The 26,516-nt window shown below is 38.7% G+C and overlaps 1 protein-coding gene across 3 annotated transcripts in view; it reads right to left on the bottom strand.

Annotated features, from left to right (window-relative positions):
* Positions 1-26,516, bottom strand: part of RNGTT (RNA guanylyltransferase and 5'-phosphatase) — a 322,597-nt gene that overhangs the window by 91,738 nt on the left and 204,343 nt on the right. The window contains exons 15-16 of one of the 3 annotated variants that reach the window (XM_082473967.1): positions 6,662-6,785; positions 3,838-5,202 (exon numbers count right to left, since the gene is read on the bottom strand). The exons of 1 other annotated variant lie outside the window; for it this stretch is intronic. In XM_082473967.1, the coding sequence (XP_082330093.1) occupies positions 5,000-5,202; positions 6,662-6,785 (327 nt within the window). In that variant the 3' untranslated portion in view covers positions 3,838-4,999. Of the gene's footprint in view, positions 1-3,837; positions 5,203-6,661; positions 6,786-10,217; positions 24,629-26,516 lie in introns of those variants that run through there. One more of the 3 variants, XM_082473968.1, reaches the window with a different exon arrangement.

The raw sequence follows: 26,516 nt of genomic DNA, 5'->3' as shown, positions 1-26,516 counted from the left end.
AGGCTAGAGGGACAAAACAATTTTCTGTTCCTATATAACTAAACGGAGGGAGACAAGAGCAGACACATCTTTTTTTTTTTTAATTGAAGTACAGTTGATTTACAATGTTGTGTTAGTTTCAGGTGTACAGCACAGTGATATATTTATAACTGAATCACTGTGCTGTACACCTGAAACTAACACAATATTGTATGCATATATATTCTTTTTTAGATTTTTTTCCCTTATAGGTTGTTACAAAATATTGAGTATAGGGACTTCCCTGACAGTCCAGTGGTTAAGATTCCATGCTTCCACTGCAGGGGCCATGGGTTCGAGCCCTGGTCAGGGAGCTAAGATCTTGCATGCGGCCAAAAGAAAAAAAAAAGAAAATAGAGTACAGTTCCCACATCTTGACTGAGTCTCAACAGCAAGTACAGAAAGGCATGTGAACCTCCTGCCCTAATTACTGCCGGGTGCCCACTGTTGCCGAGCCCTGTGCTGTGTATGACAGAGTCTCTCCGCTCACGGAGCCCAGGGGAGACCATCACGACACAGCGTGACAGTCAGGAGGCTACCTGTGGCGGGAAGGCCTCCCTGATGCTGGGGGTAAGGGAGCTTGGGGCTTTCTGACAGAAGCAGTAGAAGCACCACGACCAAAGGTTCCTGGGTGCAGAGAGCATGGAGATTTGGGACAGCCAGGAGTCACACTGCGGTGAGACCCAAACCTGGATGTACAGGTGGAGACTGGGTCACACAGGGCCTCTGATGTCATGGGCCAGGGAGTTCTGACTGGAGAGGAAAACAAGAGCAGCTTCGCATGAAGCTGAATGAAAGATCATTCCGGTGGCGGCAATCTAAAGAGAAAATAGACCATGTGCCAACTTCGAAATTGTGAAAACTGGTGACTCTTGTTGGTGTGACTTGCTGTCAAAGCCAAATTCTGTTTTTCTGTGTTATATTCGGTTATGCTTATTTTTGTACCTCAAAGAGGTGAGGGTTTCATTCTATTTGTGTATTTTTAAACATTCAGATAATTTCATTGTTCACCTATATATCTTCGATCACCAGAGCACAAGTAATCAACCACTGTGAGGTAACTGGACGATAGTTACTATGAAAACGACCTTCAGCTATGGAACCAGGGGCTGCTTCTTCCCTGGGGTTTTCATGCCCCTCTCCCCATATACAAGCCCCGATCTGGAATTTCACCTTTGCATTGATTCCCAACACTGGCCTATGAAAAAGTTTTCACCAGTTTGGGGTTAAATGTAGAAGCAAAGGATGGTGTAGTGAGACTTTCATAAAACAAAATTTGGTCTGCGTAAATGCATGTCTTTTCTTCTAAATTATGCCTTACTTCCTTTTCGGCTATTAAGATTCCCTTTATTTTATGAAACGATGGCAACCCAGTTTTTTGTAAATGACCTTTCATGGCAGAACAGTTGGCTACCCCAGATCTGTGCACTGATTTTTTTGAAACGTGAAATCTTCTTAGAAGCTTGGGAGGTCACCTGACAGCTGAGTCTAGGGAGGGGATGGACACATCCGGAATTGACCAAGGCTGACGATAACCTGCCAAAGCATCAGAGTTGACAGCAAACTATGCGACAATCAGGAAATGCTGGCCCAGTGTGTGATTTAATCACTTATTTCTTGCTAATTGCGTCTTTGGAATTTAGCATCTTTATGAGAATTATTAAACTTTTCACGGCCTCTGCGTCACTCACATTTAAATATTGTTAAATAAGGTCCTAAAAATGTATTTACTTTCCTGCTCCCAACTTCATCTTATTTTGGAGAGAGGTGCTTGGAACCTATTACCTGTTAGCGCCAAAGAAACAGCTTCAATAGTTTGGGACCCTGGCACAGAAGCAGCCCTCCTCACAGAGGCTGTACCAGAGCCTTTCAGGGAGTACTGACTGCACAGTAAATTAGGACCTGGAGTAGAAAGACCTGTGTTTGGGTCTCAGCTCACAACTAACTAGCTATGTTACCTTGGGTCGGAGCTTCCTCAGCTACAAATGAGGTTGATGACGGTACCTCCCTGCACAGAGTGCTTGTCTTTAGGGCATCTTGGGGCTTGGTGACTATTCCATAATGGTCATATTGCTATTATTGTGAATACAGGATGTTTACAAAGCACTGGTTTTTACACAAGAATCATGTCAGACCTGAAAAGCTTCTTTTTGATCATCTGATCCAATCTTGGCATTTTATAGATGGGGGAGGGGAGAAACAAGTTCTAGAGAGGACAGAGAAGCAACGAGAGGCAGAGCCTAGACTTGGTCTTTGGGTTGAGCCCCGGGGTTTTCTCTACCACATTAGTTTTCTCCATCTGGAAGTATCTGATTCTTAACTTCCAAGTTTCTCGGTTTCTCAGGAAGGAAAACAGAAGATTTTCCAAGTCTTCATGCTAATCTCTAGAATGCAACAAAACCAGGTGGATTTTGATGGGTATGGTGGACAGCAGCAGGATCTGATGCCAGCAATAAAAGGGACACGAGTGCGTTGGTTATATAAAGGGACACAAAGGCAACACCAGTAAAACAAAGTAGATACACTTTCTATTATTTTAAATCAGTAGTTTTATTACAATACTGCACTGACACACAATTAGAGAAGGAATGTCCTGACATTTTCTGAGCATTTCATGGAAAGCAAATGTAACCAGCCAGGCAGTCGAGTCTTCCACATCTTTTCCAAACACAAAGCAAAGTTGTATGTCATAACTCAGGAAAGTAAAGTTTTCTTATTCTCATCTACAAAACTTCAGTGTCAGAAAACAGTTATTATGAAGTGGGCTGAGAAAGAAAGTGTTTCCTTCATGACGTCCCAAATCCTGACTCCAGATTTCCACCCCTCCCCTGACTTTCCAGATGACTTTTTATGACACTGTAGATGGTAATGTGTTCAGGGGCTAAATGGGATCTACTTATTATACTTCACTACAATTGAAAGGAAAAGATAAATTAAGAAAATTAAGTCCTGGAAAATGCACAAAGGCAAGGAGAAAATATCTGGGTGTATTAAAAATGAGATGCTCTTTTCACGTAACTCATTTAAAAGGTTACAATTACCATAAACATTTTAACTCCATTAAAGAATGCTGACAAAAGCTTGCTCTTACATCTGCAAAAGCCTTCTGCGTTTACACGGGTTTGGAAGAAAGCAATGCACCTTGTGAAAAGAGCCACCAATCCTGGTGGAGCAGGCGTCGGACTATTTGGAATTGCAGAGGCGTTTTTTTTAGATCTGCTTTGTACAAGACACCATGAGACCTTGACCAATTTCCATTTTTCAATAGTTACTGCGGCAATCAGATGTTTTAATCCCTGCTGTGCTCAAACGCACAGAAGTACTCTAGGAAAGAAACACTAAAATGGCATTTTGAATAAATTCACTATACATTACATAACTTGGGAACAATAAGGGAAGAAGCCCAAGCATGACTCTAGTACTTCATATAGAAAAGCACTGCAGGAAGAAACTTTGTTTAAAAACATTAAAACTCGGGTGAATATAAATACATGTTTGGTTAATCTGTGCTATTTGATATAGAAATCCTATCAGATATTCAATCTACTAGGTGACCTGTTTGGATTTCTCACTGTATTAGTAGAAGAATATACACTGCTGCATATACTCACATATATATGCATATACATATATAAAATTCAGATCATGAAAATTTGTTTAAATACACATACTTAAAACCTGTACCTCTAAAAATAAATACATTAGCCTCTAGTAGGCTAATTTTCAAGAGTTCCTTCACAAACCAATCAGAACACAGTTTCCCAACAATGGCATGTGACCAATTAGCCACTCTTTAAATCCATTATCTATCAGTAAATGTGTTTTTTGTTTTTTGTTTTTTAAATTCAGATGTACAACTGAAATAGCATTCCCAGAATAGAAGATGAGAGAATTCTGGCTTTGAAAATAAATGTCTTGGCTTCCTTGATGTTTAGCTCCTACAGATGTCTAGTCTTTGCCTCTGCATTTATCAAGCAGTGGGAGAGCATTTTCTAGTGACAGCATTCTCTTCCACCGACATTACCTTCTAATCAAAAGAGTCAGCTGGCATTTCCTTTGCTGTTTGGTGCAAGGGAACAAATACAACACTGTCTGTATCTGATATCACTCCCATCATCACAGTGAGTTGTGTGTTTTAATGTAATCTACAATGTGCTACCACTGAGGTACAGCAGAAGTAGCCCTGGCATTAAAACTAAAAAAAAGAAAGAGAGAACAAAAGTCTCCCAGGAGAACAACACACACAGGACCGGGTGGTGTGTCTCTAAGTTCTATGAAGTAACTCGGGACCACTGCCAGAGTGGATACATTGGATAGCTGATACTGCAGTTCAAACAACAGAAAGAGACGATGAAAAGACTCAATATACCTCCTTTAGAAAGGATGAAATTAACAAAATTGGAGCTTTACTTTTTTACTTTTACATTTCCAAAACAACTTCTTAGAATGATATAAGCCAGACCAAGTTGTTTAATATAGTACAATATTTAACAACTTTGTCATTTGGTTTTGAATACAAGAATTTCAGAAATGTAGGAAATCCATGATAAATAATAGCAGGAATATTTAATGCCATTGTCTAAATGTTTTAAAAGGAAAACCTATCATAGTTGAAATACAACTTCTAAAAAATACAGTGTTCTAGGCGCTCACAGTTCTAGATTGCTAACTTTATAAATTAAAGTGTAAGTTATCCGTATATAAACAAGGCCTCTTTTTCATTGATTTCAATCTCATTTAAACCTTTGGATATTTCAATCTTCAGATTCCACAAGGTAAGGCTGAGTTTACCAGATATAAATAAAATGTTTAAGTCCATGATGTATTGTAGCACTGAGGAAACAAATGCATCAAATATTTACAGGCTGGCTACAATACTTTCTTCTTTTTTTTTTTTAAAGTCAAACGTGTATCAACATCAAGCCACACTCTGTTTTGAATTTCTCTGGTCGCAAAGAATATGGGGCAACAGCACTTTTCCTCACTCATCTTTCCTCTCAATCCTGAAGTCAGAGGCAGGTCTTTCAGTCAAACGTCTTTTGGGAGGTGGTGGAGGCATGAGCTCCGTGTCCGGGTCCAGATGATGATGCTTTCGCTTCTGTCCTTGAGAAGCTGTCACACATCTGTTGATGAACTCAAAGAGCATCTCCTTGGTGACAGGGTTTGAGATGCTGTTGCACACGGCTGTGGACAAAGGGAGACGTGAGTCTCGTGTGAGGGTTCATGGAGGCAGCTGACTCGCCCCAGGGAGACGAGGACGGGGAGACGTTTCCATCTCAACACGCTAAAACTTTCCATCTTCCCAACGTGGGTGACTTGCTGTGGATTCAGCTGTGCTCCTCCCTCCCCCTCCCCCGAAGTGAGTGCATTTCTGGTGGCTGCCTTTACTATTAATTCTAGACCCAAACTTTAGGTATTTGGGCTTAAGCCTGTCTTCACTACCGTTTTTGATCCCTCCAGCCAGTTTGTGTAGGATATTGATCTCGCCCAGTGCGTCACACTATGGTCCACATTCAAGCAGTTTCTAAAGAAAGCGCGCGCTCTAGTCCTCCAGCCTTTCCCTCTCTCAGAAAGAAGCGCACGCTGATGCATGTAACGCGGCGCCAGCCATCGTGCCCGCTGAACGGGGAGGCTGCAGTGTAGCTGGCAGAGCGCATTATTCTTTATTTTAGTAACTTGCTTGAAGTAAGGTATTACAACAAAATGACTATTAAAGAAAGCACCTTTCCCTATGTGATCAAAATGGTATTTACACACTTGGTTTTAGGAAAACAACACGGGCTTAATTACTCCTCTTTTCCAAATTAACGCATCCTGTCTGAACACAGACCTTAGTTCCCACAAGAACCTTCGAATGTACAACAGTAACTTAAGCCACAAAACTCAAAGTGGCAATTTCTATATTATCTCATAAGCTTATCACACGATCATCGTCATCACTGACTGAGCATTCAAAGTGCATAATCCTGTTAACCTTCATTCTTGGTTTTTATCTGTCTTTTTCTTTCAGTTCCACTAACAACACAACCGAGAATTGCTCCCAGTAGTAGTTTACCTTAGAAACCTAATTAATATGTGCTGTTTCCCATGAAAGACCCTCACTACTCCGAATTCCCAAAGCATTCACACTGTACCCAGAGCACACCCTGAAGGATAGCACAGCAGGTTTTACGTTTCTTCTTTTTTATTTTATGGTTTTTAAGGTTTTCATTGACGTTGTTTTCCATTGTTTGTAAAACTATCTTAGGAGCTGGAAATTACATTTCCCTTGCTCATGCCATCTTTTGCCATCTGGCAGACGATGGCTTCAGCGTTTTGAATGGATCTGCAATTACCATGGCTTTTGTTGTGGCTGTCATTCAACAAATTCATCCTATCCGCAGCCCGATTTCCTGCCCTTTAACCCCTCTCCTGGGTGCCCGCAGCAGCCCACAGGTGAGGGAGGACTGGAGCCACGCGGGGCACAGACCTGCCACGAGCCCTCCGCGGTCCGCGTGGCCTTCTGCCCCCAAAGCTGAACCACAAAAGGCAGCACAGTTTGGTTCTAGCACTTTAGCTTTTGTGTGTTGTTGTGGGTTTTTTTTTTTTTTGGGGGGGGGGGGGGTGGTTCATGTAACCTCCACCGGGAGGGTGTCACACTCACCCATGGCAGTGTTGTAGGCATTAGGGAAACTTTTGTCTGTTCTCTGTCTCATAAAGACCCAGCTGTTGTTCTCGAATTTGCATTCTATAATTTTGTTGTCATACTGTTTTAGCTCTTTTGTCACCTGTTTTAAAAGAGAATTGAGGAAAATATTTAAATCATCTGACAGGCTTCTTGCCTGCACTACGTGACAGACGCGTTAGGGAAATGCCAAAAACACCTCGTGCCTCTTCACACAGAGCTCTTTGTCACCCGAAGCATCTAATCAAGCCCAAGGATGTGGTGCGTACTCCCTTGTACACTTGCTCACCAATCTGACACCTTATAAATAGTCGTGAAAATGGCTGTCAATATATAGCAATTAAAAGAAGCTAAGGAGAAACCAGCCACTTCTGGGCCAAATGCAAATACGTTACCATAGGGACCAATGCCTTCGATATTGTCTGTGTCCCTCTGGCTTTCAGAAACTGAGTATCTGTGAAGGTTTCAACAACTTTTAGAAAGACCACACCATCTAAATTCCTATGTCAGAACCTAAGAAATCCCCTTTACTGGTTAAGATAAAAAGTTACGCATAAAGAGTAAACATTAGGATCTGATTCAGGCAATGTGCATCCTAACTATTTTGCTTTTCAAGCAGTGATAATTAACTAAAAATCTAATCTTCAGGCTATTTACCCTTTTCATCTCCAAACCAGTATGAATTTAGAGATGAAGCTACCTTTGATATTAGCTGGTAGGTTTGTTGGCTACTTCACCTCAGATGATTGAATATGGATTACAACTTAGTCTATCAACGCTAACAAGTATCCATGGCAACTAGAGAACCTTTGAAAAGATATTTCATCGGGCTGTGAGGATGGTTTTCATAAATAGGAACCTAAGCTTATCTTCGCAGTTTCAAATCAAATGCCAGTCATGGTAATATTTTAATTCTGTCCTCATCTTTCACAGCTAACAACTTTTCCTCACAATACGGAAGATTGCAATCAGTTAACTTCATTAGGATTATTTGAAATGCTCTCCTTTTTCTACCCACATATTCACTACCACCTAGGAATATGAAGGGAAGCAAATTTTTAAAAGATGCTTTCAATTCACAGATTAGGCAGTGCATATCTTCATAAAAACTTTCAAATTGTAGTCCTTTTCCCTTAATGAGTATTACACTTGATTGGACTATTTGCATTTTCAACAAATCTGACAGGACCAATACATTCAGTGTATTGGAGCCAGACCTGCCCAAGAGAGTGATGCTCTACTTACTTAGCAAACTTGCTAAATTTATTCTCAAATATTCATTATTCTAGTCTCAACTCCCCTCCCTCCCTTCCTAGGGATCTACCTCCTTTTATTTCTGAGACATTATCTATATCCAAGTGTTAGGCAACTTATTCAGGTAAGGTAAACACTTACGTTATACCATAAGTAGGGTCTAACAGATAAGTTTCTAAACCTTTCAGATTCTCCATTTTCTAATTTCTAAAATGGGCAAAGGAGTTTCTAATTCACTGGGACATTGGAGCAATAATAAATGAAAGTGCCTGGCACATAGCAGCCAACCACTAAAATTCTTAATTGAATATAAAATTAGGAAATGAAACATTGCTTTTTTTTTTTTAAGTGTACAAATAAATTCACTAAAGATACCAAGATGACATGGAAAGGTACACTTTGAAAATACCTGTCAAGAAAATTGTATCACACACATCTACAAGAATGGCTTGCTATCAATAATGTGCAGTCTGCACTTCTACTGACTACCAATCGTAGTACATCTTTATCACATACTTACCATTCTTGTGTTTCTAGTCTCAGAATTGCTATAAATTATGTGTTGCTCAATCTGACTACAGCAATTAGGCAGTATTATTAAGTATCTGTGTATCTACTTGGGTACGCATTAACAATCCGGGAAATAGGGCTTTCCAGAAAATGCACGCACCTGCCACTATGCCAACCTAAACGTATTTCCATGTTCAAGAGCAGTACATTGTTCTTCACTGATCACACCAGTTATATCCCCAAGATAGACACAGCGCAAGGTACTCAATTTGGGTAGGTAATAAAATATGTTTAATTTTTAATAAATGTATTTAGGTAATAAAATATATTTAAGATATAAAACAATATCTTCCATATGTATACAAACTAAAGACAGTTTTCACTAATGGTCAGATCAAGAGAATGATTAGCATACAAGGAAGGAGTTTAATTTTAGTATCCAAATTCTAATTTGTTACTATGACAATAATCATCCTCAGCCATCACATATTATTATTTACTAAAATAGGATCTGGTTAGGCCTTTTATACTCAGCTCTGTTATCCTATTGTGAGTTAATGAGAGCTTGAAAGTAATAAGAATAAAATATTTATAAATCAAGATTTCACATCTGTACCCATAATTACATTGGATTAATGAGATTTTACTGTTTTGGGGGGAAAAAAGGAAGAAAAGAAAATACAGTGTATTTTATATTGAAGAAAAGTTTTTTTTCATGTATCCATCTTGCTGAGTACCACACTTTTGATACCATTTGAGTCTACCAATAATCCGACGTTAAGAGACAGTCATATGAAACCAGATCTAGTACCTCTGGAGATTTTAGATTAGCAGGTCAATGGTAATACTTGGAACGAAGGGCCCAAGACAGAGGCAGGCAGAACCACAGTTGCTCCTCTCTGCACTTTTTTAATAGAATACTTTTTGGAACCTAAATGCTGGACACACTACCAAGTCACAAAAGGCGAACCATCAGTGCTGGCTGAACCACGCCGCTCAGAGCAGGCAGAGATGCGCTTCCGTCTCTAATGGTGGAGCACAAGCCCCTAGAATTTACTGTCCCTGCTCTGTGAGAGTTGTTTTGTTATCAAGAGCTCATCTTTCTTTTCTAGAGAGAAAGATGAGGGGGAGGGGGATTTCTCTGAACTAATCTGCTCTAGAGACACTTTAAAATAACGAATATCCTTGGATTGGGAAGGACACCAGTAAGCTGGGAGTTTTTTAACTTTTAATTTTGAAATAATTTTAGATCTACAGAAAATTTGTAAAGATAGTACAGAGAGTTCCAGGATTCCCATCACCCAACTTCCTCTAACGTTCATATTTCGTATATCACGTTACATTTATCAACTCCGAGCGAGAAGTTAACATTGGTACAATACAATCAGCTAAACTACAGACTTGATTCAGACTTCATCAGTTTTTCCACTAATGTCTTTACCTGCTCCGGGATCCAATCTAGGAAACTGCATTCCTTAGTTGTCACGTCTGCTTAGTCTCTTCCAACCTGTGACAGTTACTCAGACCTTCCTTGACACTCTTGAAGAGTGCTAGTGAGATATTTTATAGAATGTTCCTCAATTTGGGATTTCCTGATGTCTTCTCATGATTAGACTGAGGTTATGAATTTTGGAAAAGAACGCCAGAGAGATAAAGTGCCCTTCTCATTGTGTAATGTCTAGGGGGTAGATGAGATCAACGTGATTTCTTCCTGGTGGTGTAAACAAACCCTAATCACTTGGCGAAGACGGTATCTGCCAGGTTTCTCTACTGTGAAGCTACCATACTCTTAGTTCCAGGCACTATGTCTAGCCCTGCTCAAAGATAAGGGAATTAAGCCACTTGCTGGAAGGAAGGGTATCAAAGAATTTGTGGACATTTATTAAAAGCACCACAGAGATCAATACATTTCCTGGGAGAGAGATTTTGAGGCTAAACAAGCATCCCTTTTCTTCTTAAAGTTTCGCTCATTAATTTTAGCATTCATCCACGAATCTTGCCTGCAGCAATTATTACTGTGGCGTTCTAATGGAATTTTCTATTTTCTCCATTCCTTCTACATTTATTATCTGGATTTCTTCTGTAAGGAAGATTTGCCTTTCTCCCTCATTTATTTATTTGCTTACTTGTATCAGTAAGAACTCATGGATATTTATTTTATTCTTTGGCTTATGATAAAGTACTATTGTCATTTATTTTCTTGCTCAAATTGTTCTAGTTTCAGCCACTGGGAACTCTCTCAGGTTGGCTCCTGTGTGCTTTTAACTTGCTTCCACTTTTATTTACTTATGCATTTTTAGCATTTGGTCCCTGGTAACACAAGCTAGTACTCTAGGCTCATCTTGTATTTTCTCTGCCTCAGCTCTAGAGTCAGACATGGAGTCCTCTACCAGGATTTTACAAGAAAAAAATTACTCTTCGACAGTCCAGACTATGCTAAAAAAGTACTAACACACACCACTTGTTTTGGTCAGAATTTTCAATTATTGAGAAAAAAGAGAGGGAGGGGGAAAGAGGAGTGAGTGTGAGACAGAAAAAGAGTAACAATGAGATTCTAAATATGAATATATGTGTATATATATATATACTTAGAAGTTTCCACTCCATCTTTTGTCAACTGCTTTCTGGAGCTAAATTACATTGACCATTTTTTCTTTTCTGAATTTAAAATTCTACTCAAGCTCTAACTCTGTAGTGTGACAGAAGGTGAATTTTTAAAACGTATTTCAAGTAGATGAACTCAAACAAAAATCTTGTTTCCACGTATGCAACTTCAAAGTCTAGTACTTATGAATGAAGGCAGAGAAAATAAAACAACAAATAAATCAGAAATGAAATGGAATTATAAAAGTTTTCCTTGTGGTGTCAGGACAATACAAATAGCTTAAACCTGAATTATTAGACAATCTTTTAGAACTACTACCTTATAGTAGGGCCTTAATATATTACTTATAGCAAGTGCATCCATCTACTGGAGAAAATAAAACCCCTGACAAGTTACCCTTTTTAAAAATATGCTAGACTTAACCACTTCAAAAAAACGTTCCTTCACTAAAATCCATTTGTGTTTTTTGTACCTTTATAATGAAGAACTACTGTGTAAATAACACACTTCACATTTGCTAGGTTAGAAACACAGCAGCAGAAAGCCTCTCTCTCATGAATGGTGGGGTCTTCAAGCCCTCCAATCCCGAGTTCAACTAATGAAAGTAGCCAATAAAAAGAAAGCAGCTAGAACTCGGTCTTATTTATCCCAAAGGTCATTACAGACGAGTCACAATTCCAGGGTATGAAATCCCCGCTAAACTACAGATTATTACCTTTTTATAAAATCAGAGTTAGTTATAGTTATTATTCAAAATATAATAAATCTTCATATAAAATAACTGGGCAGATAAAGCAACAACATGTTAGTACTCGTTATTGGTAGATGGTGGAGTTAGGAATGACGTAGTTTCTTCTCTGTGTTTTGCTGTATTGTCCAAACTTTCTACATAATACATGCTTCACTTTCATAATTTTTAATAATAAAAAATTCCTAAAATAAACTATGTTTCATAAAAGATGATAAACATGAGATTGGTTTTTAATGTAGAGATACAAAAAAAATAGGAAGAGATAAACCTTTAAACAGAAAACAAAAAGTCTTGGAATAAGGTCCTAAGTCCACAGTTCCCAAACTGTGCAATGAGACAAACTTACAGAGAGGCACTGTGGGATATTTTAAATTTCCAGGGAAACACAGTGGCACGTGTTGGACACCATGCAATCTATTAGTTGGCAGGAGTTCACATTTTCAACATGAGATTCCTTTGGGTAACATATCTTTGCAAAGCTGAGTATTCAGTGGTTATTGTCATTGATAAAAACCAAGTATCACCAAAATCAATGTGGAAAGTAAATGAGGTTGGTGGTGTATAATCTGCTTCCAAGGTTTAAGAAATTATGCAGTCCTTAAATGGAATTACATTTTCAAGTTTCTTTTAAAAAAAATTCCAACTTTAAATTCTATATCATGCCAAAATATGAAACAAGAGCGACAGCAGAACATTTTCATGCATGCAAATTCTTAAAATTTTAGTATTTCATACTTCCTTTTCTAGGAGGTTTCCAAAGTTTTATTTCATCAATATGAGGGCAACAATGAAAACAAAGAGGAAGGTGTGGAATCAAGGGAGTTCATCCAGCTCCGGAGAGAAACAAAGGCAGTTCCCATCCTAAGGCCGTTTTAGGATGACCACCGTGCCAGTGTGCATAGCAGACTGCTACAAGCTTTATGGGAGCCAGAGGGTAGTGGCTCAAGTAAGAGGATTTCCACGCCCCCGCCTGCCTTAAATATTGGAACTGAGAAGATCTGTGATGTGACGATATAAAGTGGAGTTTTAAAAAATTCTGTGAGTATAGTATTTAATATAATGACAGATTAAACTAAGAAAAGAAAAAAAGAAAGAAGAAATTACGCAGTCCTTAACATGCCAAGCTGTTAGGACATAAACATTTATTAAGTAGTTTGGATCAATCCACTTAATAAATGGAATTGTTAGGTATTTCTTTTGGGTTAGAAATGTCTATGAGGCAACATGAACCAAGAAAGTTTGATAATCTGTGCCCTACAGCGTTTTCATTCATCCTTCCCCAGATCCTAGTCTCTAAACCCATATGCAGGCTTATATCTAGCACTTAGTGGAAACCAACCAGAGCAGTGAAAAACTTTGCTTGAGGTGCAGAAAATAGATGATGGTACAGAGGAGAATTTCTATCAAGTTAAGTTCATTCGTTGACTTAGATCACTAACATATATATTCCTCATTCATCTTCTCTATCTCAATAAATAATTAACTCCGTTCACCCAGTTCCTTGTGACAGAAGCTTTAGTGTCCTCTGCTCCCTTCCCCTTTTATCTTCCCTCCTATTCACTGCATTACCAATTCTCTCTCCAAAATACACTGAGTATTTGTCTCCTCTCTTACTACCATCATCACAGCCCAAGCCCTCACTGTCTGTCAGATTCCTGCAACAGCTTGCACACTGGTTTCTTCTTCTACATTTTCCCCATCCAATCAATTCTTTACAGTGCAGCCAGATTGGTCTTTGACAAATGTAAATCCAATCCAATCATTCCTTTGCTTAAGAGAAAAACAAATAAAAGACACACCGGTTGGAAAGGGAGAAATAAGACTATCTCTATTCACATAAGACATGATCACTTACATAGATGGAATCTACGAAGATGCTCCTAGAGCTAGTAAGTTTAACAAGGTTGCAGAATGCAGGTTAATATACTAAAACCAAATGTATTTCTATGTATTAGCAAAGAATAGTTGGAAATTTAAAATTTAAGGAGTACCATTTATAGTAACATTCAAAAACATGAAATAGGTATTTTAAAAAAACCATGCAGAATCTGTATGCTGACAACTACAAAACACCAATGAAAGAAAGATATCAAAGAGGACCTAAATGAATGGAAAGATACACCATGCTCACAAACTGGAAGATTCAATATTGCTAAGATGTTAACTATACAGATTCAACATAATCATAAGCAAAATCCCAAAAGGATTTTTATAGATATAGACAACCTAATTCTAATATTTATAGGGAATGCCCAAGACACTAGAACAGCCAAAACAAAAAGAAGAAAGTTGGAGAACTGACACTAACTGATTTCAAGGCTTAGTATATAAAGCTACAGAAATCAAGACCGTATGCTATCGGGTGAGTAGAGAGACACAGATATCAGTGGAACAGAACAGACAGCCCAGAAAGAGATCAACAATTATAAGGTCAATTGACATTTGACAAAGGAACAAAGGCAATACAATGGAGAAAGAAGAGTCTTTTCACCAGAAGGTGCTGGAACAATTGGATATTCACATGCAAAATGATGGACCTCAACCCATATCTTTCACCTTACACACAATTAACTCAAAACAGAAAATACACTTAAACATAAAACCTAAAGCTATAAAACTCTGCTCTGCATCTAAAGATGCTGTTAAGAGAATGAAAAGACAAGACAGAGATTAGGATAAAATATTTGTAAGTAACATTTCTGACAAAAGACTTGTATCCAGACTACATAAAGAACTCTTAAAACTCAATAATAAGAAAACAAACAACACAATTTAAAAATGGACAATCTGAACAGATACTTCACCAAAGAAGATATATGAATGGCAAATAAGCACATGAAAATATGCTCAACACATCATTAGTCATTAGGAAAATGCAAATTGAAATCACAGTGAGATACTACTACGCACCTGTTAGCGTGTCTAAAATAAGTATCAAATGCTGACAACAATGCCAAGCAACTGAACTCTTACACATTGCTGGTGGGAATGCAAAATACTATAACCACTTTGGAAGACAGTTTAGCAGTTTCTTTATAAGTTAAACATACACTTACCAAAAGAGCCAGCGACCCCACTCCTAACTATTTACCCAAGAGAAATGAAAACATACGTTTGCATAAAAACCTGAATACAAATGTTTGCAGTAGTTCTGCTCATAATCACCCCAAATTGGAAATAACTCAAATGCCCTTCAACTGGTAAAGAGATAAAACAAATGTTGGTACAGCCTTACAATGGAATACTACCCAGCAATAAGAACTATTGATAAACTATTGATAAATGGAATACCATAGATGAATTTCAAATACAGTATGCTAAGTTAAAGAAGCTAGATTTTAAAAGCTACATAGACTATGTGATTCCATGTACATGATACCCTAGGAAAAGGCAAAATTATAGGAACAGACAACAGAACAGTGGTTGCAGAGTTTGGGAGTGGGAGAAATGACTGCTTATACCGGGGTGTCATGTGGGATTTTGGGGGGAAGCGATGGAACTGTACTATAGCTTGATTCTAGTGGTGGCTATACACCTGTATGCATCTGTCTAAACTCAAAGAACTGTACATCAAAAGGAGTGAATTTATTGTACGTAAATTTTGAAAGATGAATTAAAACAAAAAAGAAACAAGAAAAATGTCAATGAAAAAAAAAGTAAATCAAATCATGTCATCCCCTTATCAGTGGCTTCTCATGACACAGCACTAAATGACATAGCCCCTGCTTATCTTTCTAGCTCGTATAAGTTGTACAACTTTTCCTTTACCTTGTTTATCATTATTTGTAAACATAATTTTTTTGTTGATTATCTGTTTAATATCTGTCAGCCAGAATGGTTAATAATTATTGAGTACTTACTAGATGTTGAGTACTGTTCTAAGTACTTTACGGGGATTCATTTATTTAATCCTCTCAACAGCTCTAGGAAGTATCCCCGTTTTTACAGATAGAAAAGCTGAGGCACTGAGGAGTTAAGGAATTTGATTGAGTCTCACAGCCAGTAAGAGGCAGAGAAACATACTGTATCCCTATTAGGTTTTATAATCTGATTTAATCTGTATATGAATCCAGTGAGATTTCCAGATGTGGACACTCAAGCCCAGAGAATTTAAGTAACACGTGTTAAGGATACAGAGCTAATTTGTTTTGGTATCAAAATTCAAATTCTAGGTCTTTGTGAGTCAAAAACCTGTGCCCTCCTTTTCCCTAAGAATCTAGGCTCTAGGTTGAAAAAGTATTACAGGAGGCAAAGGTAAACTACACTTGTGGAAGCTTTTACTTCTTGTGCAATAAACTGTAATTTAAGTATTACCAAGGATTATATTCCACTTGGGAGAGCCTGTGGGTGGGAGGCGAAGTGATGTGTGACAGACGAAGGGCGGGAGAACATAACATGCTGGTTTGAACGAAGCACGATGTCTTATCAAGTTTCTTTTCCTTCACTTTTCAAACGCCCGCCATGTTGACCTGCACCATCTCTGCTGTTTGCTATTCTGGTTGCGTGAGCATGAACTACACATCATAGCAAATTGCAGAATTTCTCAATCATTAAGGATTTACAATAGGTTAATTTTAAAATGGGCTGCACTTCACAGCTGCAAAGCTTTTGTCTGATTTCTCGACCAAATGAGAAGCCATTATTGGATTGAAGACCTTTCCACGGGCATGACGAGCAAAAGAAAAAGGTTGTGTGGGCAGAACAGGCAGCTCTGCCAGGTAAGGTGAGGTAATGGTAACAGCTCACTAAACAGACTGCCAAACTCTATGGCACAATGTATCGCTCTGTTTAGTACCAAGCATGATGAGAATTTATAAGTAGATCACGGGTTCAGTGCATGCGTGGGATAATAAAAACGATACACAACCAAGGAAAGCTTTACAATCTACAGGCATACCTCGTTTTACTGCACTTCGATTTCACTTCACAGATAAGTGTTTTTTGTTTTTTGTTTTGCTTTGTTTTTTTACAAATTGAAGGTTTGTAGCAACCCTGCTCTTTCAGATGATGGTTAGCATTTTTTAGCAAGAGTATTTTTAAATTAAGGTATGTACATTTTTTTAGACATAGTGCTGTTATTGCACACTTAATAGACTACAGTTTGGTGTAAACATAACTTTTATATACACTGAGAAACGAAAAAATTCAGGTGACTTGCTTTATTGCGATATTTGCTTTATTTCAGTGGTCTGGAACCAAACCCGAAATACCTACAAGGTCTGCCTGTACCATTAATGTGGGGAGGAGGCTAAAATGCAATATGCATGCCTAACACTTTTTTCTTTCTAAATAGTTATAAGTACCATGACAGACTTGACTGATGTTGCTTGTTTTTTAAGCAACAGCCAATGCAAGTAATTCATAAAGTATATCTGTCAGATTGAGTTTGATAAATGGTCTATCTGTTGGCAGTAACAAACACCTAACTTAAAATCGTGTTACCGGTCATTAAATATCCATGCTTAACAAAGTTCACAATACACTGGATCTAATGTTTGAGCTAGGCAGGTCACTAAAATGTCAATGCATAGTTCAAATTTACTTCAACGAGTCCTTCATTTACTCTCCAAGGACTTGCTAACAATTTGGGTCCAATAATGTTCATTTGTTTATTCCTTTAGCAATGCATGCTGGTTACATATAACTTTATCTCTTTCCACTCACCCATTTAAAACCCGTCTATTCTTATAGAGACCTCAAGAGAACTGTCCGCTAGCTAGATCAATGTGGCATGTGGCAATAAACCAAAATGCTACCATAATAAGATTTCCTTCCTGTTCTGCCTACTATTTAGAGGGGGAAAAAAAAGGCTGACACTCTTCCCTTTTGATCATCTTCCAGAGTAAACTTGTTCTTTAAAATGACTTGATTTGCCCTAGCAGCATTAACGGGCACAGACACACAACACCTTTGAATCATTAGCTTAGGGACACAGAACTCCTTAGTTTAGAGATAATGCTCTGTGGTGACTGGGACCCATCTGAGCAAACAAAGCTTTCCAGGATTCCTTTCTCACAACTCAGCACCTCGGGTCAGTGCAGACTCTCACTGAGATACTCGGACCACAGTAGCTGTAACTCTGCCATGCACACTGCCTTCTATTTTTATATATGCTTTCTCAACAACTATATCTCTTCTTCTTTGAGAAAGAAATTCTGGAGTTATTGACAAAAGCATTACACAAACACAGAGTGACAGTACACTGCTCAGAACCCTGGAGTTCTGTTTTGTATCTTTTTGTACCCTCTGAATGACATTCACAATGGATTTATTTAAATCTGCCTCCTCAGCTCCAGGTATTGGGGATATCAAAAACCACTCAGAAGAGGTTGAAAGTTTAAAAATGGTTACAATAAATTATCTATATCAGCTGTCACAGTCCCTAAATACCTTCCTCAAAAAAAAAAGATCTTTTTTTCCCAAAACACACTACAAATACTTTTCATAAAATCCAATATTCTGGAGTTGATAGGAAACTTGGAGGTCATCAAATCAAACACTTTTATTCTGAAATATCTAAGTACTAAAGTGCATCCTGCATTATCTCTATGAATTAGTGTATCTTTATGGGTGTGAACATTCATGCATTGAGGAGGTTATAAAACCAGCTGAAATAGCAAATTCATTACTTTGGTAACTTGTACTCAAAACTAACTTAATGTTTTTACCTAAGATATTTATTTTTTTGAATTAATTTTTATTGGAGTATAGTTGCTTTCCAATGTTGTGTTAGTTTCTTCTGCACAGCAACTAAGAGATTTATTTTCCTTCAGAGATATTTACTTTTAAAATTATTGACTGAGATTTTTTTCCTTCTTGGGGAAGGGAAAGGGAGGGAATGAACAGTTTTTGAATACCTGCTTTGTAGCCAGCACTGTGCAGGGCACTTTATATACATTATTATCCTTCATGCTGGAGGAAAAGGAAAATTTTATTGTTGTTCACTCCTAATCAAGAAATTACTAAATAACTAAATGCTAATGGAGTATCCATTAGCCACCATAACTACAGGCGATGTGCAGATTCCTTTAGGTCATGTTAAGTTTAATGCAATATAATCTTCTGAAACAGAAACGGTAAGAAACACAGGCTGCATATGAGAAAAACAAACAAAAATGATCAAACAGACAAAAAACTTACCAGCCTCCAGTGCCACGGGTTGGCTAATACTAGTGTGGAGAAAAGAGGCCTGGAAAGAAGTTAGGAGGAAATCTCTATAATGGGGAGGGAAAAGATGAGTGAGAAGGAGACAAAGGAAGTTCTGTGTCCTAAGCCACGTCTGTGAAATTAAAGTGCTTTCAGCTGAGTAATACACAACAGAGGACGATTTCAGTGATGATTAGAGCTATTTAAATTTTTAGTAGGCTCCAGTGATTTAAAACCGTCTTTTCTGTCCGGGCAACCGATTTATCTGCTTTTATTTTCAAACTTGGGGGCGGGGGGGGGGGGAATCTTTGCAAAGAATTATTCATGTACGTAAAATGCACAAAAATACTATTATGTAAAGATGTCTACATTTAGAAGTATGTGATTGCCCAATTTCTGAGAGATGAGAACTCACATTTGGAACCAGATTAAATCTCTCACTTAGCTCCCTCCCTCCCCCACGCCCACACTCCGTTAGGTTTTCGTTCCAGTCCAGTCCTGGTGAGGATATATGGCAATGTGTCCTAGCGGGAATAAAGAGCAAAAAGTACATGGGCAACCCTCCCCTTACCCCCCACACACGCACATACCTTACCACTCAACTGCTCTTATCAAGCCTCCAGAGAGTCTATTCTGAATAAGGTAGCTGTGGTCGCCTATGAGGAAGGAAATTATTCTCTGGGCTGTAGCGCTAAACTACGTGGAATTAAGTCTGAAGATTAAAATAAGGTGGGTGGCTTTTCACCTTTCTTCTAAAAAGTACCTAGCACAATCCTGATGCTTAATAAAAATAATCTATCAGGTAAGTGGCATGCTTGGCAGGAACGCTTTTAAATCGCACGTTACAGGACATTCTCATACTAGTGTGCCTCCCTCGAATTTTGACTAAGTCAGCTCAGCCCCGCGACCACAGAAAGCACGGAGTGAGTCTCCGGCGATGCTCCTCCCACCAGTGCCAACCCGTGCCAACTTTTAGGCCAGGACACCTGTCACCCTGAGCTCCCGTGGCTTCCGCGGTGGTGGACTGTTGTGCCTCTGGCTCGCTGCTTGAGGGTCTGCTCTGACCAAATGACAATACAGGAAGGATGTTTGTTTGGTGGGTTTATTCAGAATTGGAGTGTTGGAAAGTAACAAGCTGCGAACACTCACAGCCAGCTGCTGGCTGCCACAGAAGACAGGGCGATCACCTCCTGGTACTATTCCGTGCCCGAGGGCTCCAAATCGTCACCGCTTTAACTGTCTTGCTACCACACTTCAGATGTTACCACTCTAGTTTCCATTTTTGCTTTTGAAACATTCCAGGAACAACTGAATCCTACCCATCTAATTGGTGCCAAATTTACATACAGTCATGTCCCCCCCACACTACGGTATTCAGTGGACATTCTAGTCATTGTCTGTCCTTAGGAAAGGGTGGGGGCTAAGTCCCTGTTTTAACCATCACACAGTACAGCCTGGACTTTCACCAGCAGATGAATGCTGGGTAGCCCCACTCCAGAGCCTGCTGATGGCACAGCAAACAGCTGAATTTAACCCCTAATTAATCATGAAATATCAATTCCCAGTTAAAGAGGTTGGCAATGATTTGGTAAGTTAGGGGAAGTGGCAGAGTGAACATCTGGGACTTTTTTTTTTTTTAATCTGACATAATAAAAGGAAAAGTAGCTCATTCTTACATTTCTTTTTGCTGGTTTTTTTTTTTTTTTTTTTGGCTTAAGTAACTTCTTAGAAATCGAAATCCAACAGAGAACAATTATGTTAATAATGCCAGGAAATTTGTTTGCTTTGTCATATTGGGCTTCAAAAGCACTTCAACTGAACTTACATTTGTGATCACAAGTAATGCCTGTTCTTATATCCATTTAAAATGTTTACTTTATTACAGCTTATTATAAACGTGAGTCTGAGATGCAGCGCCATGGCTGCTCAATTTCCAGGCCACAATTTTATGATAATCATTTGAAATGTATTCATGTGTCAACAGCACTGCCTAACAATGCCCCAAATGGGGTTGTTCGCAGCGCTGGACGCACGGTAACTGCTACAAGCAGAGAGCTCTTCATTGGAGAATTTTAACTGAGTTTGCAACATGTACTCTTTTGGTACACTTAGCTCAGTTTAATTACTATGATCTCAGAATACAGTTGAGCTCCTACAAGAAAACCGACCCTACACACCCAAACGTGACTGGGATAAATGGGTTCTGTTATTTTATTGTATGGTTGGAGCCTCTTTTTGGACAGCCTCCCAGTACCAGAGGGGATGAGACTGGAGAATTCTTCTGTACTTGATGTCCCCCTACTGCACACAGTGATAATAAGGTACCTGGAAGATTACCTTCTGTCACCCCGGCATCTCACAAAGGAGTAAGGGAACACGTAATATATGCAGATCCAATACTGGAAACAGAAAATGGGTCTAGAGGTGCCCCTCCCTCTCCAATATTGGCTTCTCCACACACTCATGCCTTCCTCGCTTTCGTGACGAGTAGCCCATGTAACTGCCTAGTTGTTGAAGTTGAGATCTCAAGCAACATTGTCCCAACTCAGCATTTTTTGAGGCTCTATTACGCAGGTACCAGGCCAAGCGTTTTTACACTCATTATTTCCTTCATAAGATCCATCTGCATGCAGTGGACCGTCTGCTTTTTAGAGGGAGGGACAAGCATGTACTGGCGGGAACCAGGATCATGTGGGAGTGAGCCGTACATTATTTTTTGCTTCACTCTTTTGTTTCTCCTCCTAGGACCGCCTCTCTGAATGGATAACAGGTCTGTGCAAATGCTCAAACAACCTTAAGACAATTCACTTTTTACACCTGACTGTTTTAGAAAGAGTACCAAGCCCAGAATCTCGGCTGAAAAGAGAGCACAGGAGCTCACCTAGGCCACCTCTCTTTTTAGACTGAAAACACAGATTCACAGAAAGCCTACAATTTGTCCAAAGCATATGGCTCTGTAGGGGCAGAGTCAGAATGAGGGTCCAGACACCCGGCATTTCAGTTCCGCACACTGACCCTGTGGTCTACAAGACTCTCTTTCGCCAGCAAAATGGGTAACTCTGCAGGCCAAATTCTTACTTGCAGTCATGCAAGTTTCACCAAAGATGAGAAAAAGGTTTGACCCAGTTTACCTAATGTAATAAAAATAGTTTATATCCCAACCTACTATGGACACACACACACATACACGTTTCATAAAACAATTTATATTCCAACTTGGTGCACTTTGTTACTTTTTTTCTTCTATTTCATTTCATGAAAACAAAAACAAACAAAACTCGTTGAGATCCACTAAACTGCTTTCAAGACCAACCACCAAAGTTAGAAAAAAAAAACCTCACAGAGGATTCTAAGAATAATAATTTCAAACAACTAACAAGGAAGGGAGGCATTTTACCTTTTCTAGCTGGAACTGCATAAAAAATGGAGGCAGACAACCCTCAGGACAGCAAGCCAGACCCCAGCTCATGGCTCCTCCACCCTTCCCCACGCCCTCGCCCTCCCCAGAGTGATACACTGTGCAGACGCTTCCCTGGGCCAGGCAAATACGCTCACCCGTCTCTCCCGTTGTCCCTCTCTGGCACAACATGCTGGCCAAGAAGAGCTGATGCTTGACTTTAATAATTTCAGATGACATTTTTCTCTAGAGAATTGAGTCTGTTTTGTCAGCTCCTGAAATACCACGTGATATATTATTTCAGAGCATAATTTCTTCCTTCTGTTTACATTCTCCCTTATCAGATGGTAAGCTCCTTGAGCAAACAAAACAAGGACCCTTGTTTTGCTCACTGCCAGATCCCACTGAACACAAAAGAGGTGTTCAGTAAGTATGTGTTTAAAAAAAAAAAAAAAAAAAAAAACCTTGATGAGCATTATACAAAGAAATTATAGAAGTGACATCAGATTTTGAAACATTCCAGCCACGATTAAATGATTTTCACCCCCTGGACTGATCAGACTCTCACATCATCCTCTCTTCCCCTCTGGCTAACCACCTCTCTTTTATCAGGTTCACTTTCTCTGGGAAACCTGCCCTGACTCCACGGACTCTCTGCTTCATTGATGTGCTCTCACAGCACCTTACTCTTCCCTTATCTTAGAAAAACGGCCTCGTGAATTCTCTACGTCTTCGACTTGACAATAAGCTCCATCAGGATGGAGCTTTAATACAGTGCCTTGCACACAGTACATCCTCCATTAAAAATTTTGCATGCAAACATGCATGAAAAGTTATGTACTTCTGGCCTGAAAAACCAAACCAAACCAAACCAAAATAGAATAAATCCAACCTAATGACCTGGTTATATGGGTAATTAGTAGTTGGCTCAATCACAGCTTTCTGAGTAGAAGTCCTTTTAAACCATGCTGCCACATAAAACTAGGCTTTTCCTTTGTGGATGTGGGTATGACTTCTAGTGAAAGAGGAAATAGGATGTCAGCTACTGGGGAGAACTGAAGGGGGAAACAGGGAGGAGAAAGTAAGCAAACACACCATCCACCATGCATTTTTATGTCAGATGGAAAACAAACACACAAAAGTTAAGGCATCCCATTGCATCATATTCATTATAAACCAGGAATTTTCTGCTTCCTAAAATATTAAAGATAATGATGCATCCATCCACCCAGCATTTATCAATATTGTTCACAGCAGGAAAAAAGATGAATGTATCATTCCTTTTTGTATCAAGTATACAAATAGGAGAAGCACTAGAAAAATACACAGTGTAAATATGCAAATTTTAACTAAGTAATTCATTTACATAGCTCCACTCACAGGAACTCAAACATCTTTGTTAATATTAACCCTTCACATTCTCGTGAGCTAGTTTTGCAAGATTCCTATTTTAAACAGTGACTTAGGACCCATGTAAATAAGGAAAAATTCAAAATAGTTTCTGCCTTCCTGTCTGCCACTCTAAAATGAATCTACATTTCCTTCTTAAAATAATTTTCCATAATAAATCTTAAGAAAGATCTCCATCAAAATTTCCTACAAAATCTGCAGATAGTAGGGTCAGCAAACTGTCTCAAGAAATATGATTTGCCAAGTTAGTTCAATAAAAATATTCAATAGGACACAAGCTGAAAGGCTACAGACCAAGAAAAGACATATGACAACACACTAAGAGTCTGCCTTGAGGGTACAAAACGTTGGTTTCGAGTCTCTAATAATTGATCACTTTATTAATGATCCAACAGAGGACTTAATGAATAGCCTACTAATAGGGTCTAAATTCAAATTCAAAGCATCTTTTGAATATCCATTAGGAAAAGTAATATAATGAAAATTTTAGAGAAGGTATTTTTGCAGAAAATAAAATATAACTTGGAAAAAATACAAAAGATGAAATCCTAGTAAATATTTAGTATGTAAGGGAAAATGGAAAGGCTGTCATCACTGTGGAGAAAGAAATGATAGTAGACAGATTATGAGAAAAAGATTTAAAATAAGACATTCCATTATTTTTATATACTATTGTTATTATTAACAATTCTCACCCCCTTTGACAGAAAGAGTCATATTATTGTAGCAGGAGGCAGAAGTTTGGAGGAAAGACTTTCTTGAAGGAAGAAGAAATATCCCACTGATGGATGAAGAACTGGGCTTAAGTTTGAGTAGGTTGCTAGGCTCTTTTTTCCATCCTTCTCTCTATTCACCCAGAAAACTACAAAATGCCTGTATAAAGTAACAGGGAAGAAATAAATATAGAAGCATTCATTCCTTTACATTTTTTTTTCTGTGTTTGGGGTGTGTGTGTGTGTGTGTGTGTGCGCGCGCACGCGTGTGTGTGTGTGTATGATATGTATGTTTATGATGTATACATATTTTTTTCAATTTTAAATATCAAATCCAGAGCTTTTAGAAAGCATGTAGGTGATATCTGGATACAAAAAAATTTCTAAAATGGAGACAGAGTAATAAATCAAACCCTGCAATTGAGGCTCAGACAGAAACAGAAAGCACCTCTGTCATTTTTTAACCTTCCAAGGCCTAAAGATGAACAAATCCCAGCCCTCAAACACACACATACAACTGCCTGTGCAGTCAGAAAATGACAGATTCAGGAGGAGATTCTACATTCTTGATAATCAGCCCTGTAATCTTTCCTCTTTCCTATACCACACTGGCCAACATACAATTTAATCTCATCATTTGGATGTGTGTGATTATTTTTATTTATAGCCTCCAGATCTGCAGATATAGAACTTGTGGTTTCTAGTATTTACTCTACCTGAAGGTGTATCACAGGTACAACACTCTCCAGCTCTTTGGAATGGGAATAGGGGTACTTTCTCCTTTTTAAGAAATACAGGTCATTTGCACAACAAGTACTTCTTCAGCTTGTATTATTGTACAGTCATATTCTGATGAGTCCAAAGAGCTTCCCCTACCACCACCTGAGGGGAGGGAGGGAGGTGGGAGGACATTTGTATCAGAAAGAGACCAACCACAATTCCTCTATGGCTGGGGCCATCTTCTAGCACCCGCCCTGCAGAACGAGGGGGAAGGCCTCGAGGGGGAAGGCCTCATCCGACTGCTATCTCTGACGTGTGTACTGCTGAGCTCCTTGGAGTAGATCCAGTTCTTTTAGGAAAGCCAGCATGGTTGCGACATCTTGTAGACCTAACTTATTCTGAATTCTGCTCTATAAGGAAGACTGTTTTAGAGTAATTGCAATTTATTATTACTAATTAATATAGCGCCCTTTGGTAAACTAGACCAAATTTATAAGGAAGAGCAGACATATGTTACCATGAGGTCACAAACTGTGTTTACAAAATTCAGACAGCTAGTCACGGAAGGTTTCAAGCTTACTTTCCCCTGGCTCCAAAGCTTTTAACCATGTGATCTGAATAGAATTCTCAAAGCATTTATTTCATTTGACTTTGAATGTGTTCTCTTTCTTTTATAAATCCTTAAAGTCAAATAATCATAAATGACTGTATTTTAGTTTTAGTTTAAAAAGACTAAAAAGGATGCTAGACATGATTTACTGAAAAACTGTATTTTTAATTAAAAAAAAAAAGAAAACTCTTTTAAGACGAAGACAAGAACCCCAAATCTCATACCCAGTCCTGAGCTCCTTCCAACATACCAGACTGCTTCCTTTTAACTTCTTCAAATAGCCACACAGAGTGCAATTTAAGGACAATTCAGTATTTCCTCACCTTGCTAGATTACTGAGACAATCTAGGAAAGAGAGGGCTACAAAAGAATATAAGGAACTGTGGAGTAGGTAGAACTAGATTAAAATCTTGATCCCAGTGCTTCTGACACATTTTTGGTGTGCTCCGTGCTGAACAAGCCTTAGGCTCTACGCTACGCCACTCTATGCTGTTCAATTTTTAAGCCATGTAACCTGGAGCACAATGCCAGGTGGTTCCTATTGGGTCTGCATGAGTTAACCTATGTAAACCTTCTGGTAGACATAGGGGGCTGCAATTCTGTTAGCCTGCTTTCCTGTTATTTCCTGGGGTTTATTCTGCACTCAATTTATGTTAGGAAAATGTGATCATGTATTACATACACAAACAGAAGAATTCTTATTCTATTTCTGTTAACT

This window comes from Balaenoptera physalus, assembly GCF_965194825.1.
Source record: "Balaenoptera physalus genome assembly, chromosome: 9".
Lineage (NCBI taxonomy): Eukaryota > Metazoa > Chordata > Mammalia > Artiodactyla > Balaenopteridae > Balaenoptera > Balaenoptera physalus.
Note: the sequence above shows the minus strand (reverse complement) of the source record. Positions and strands in the feature narration are given on the sequence as shown.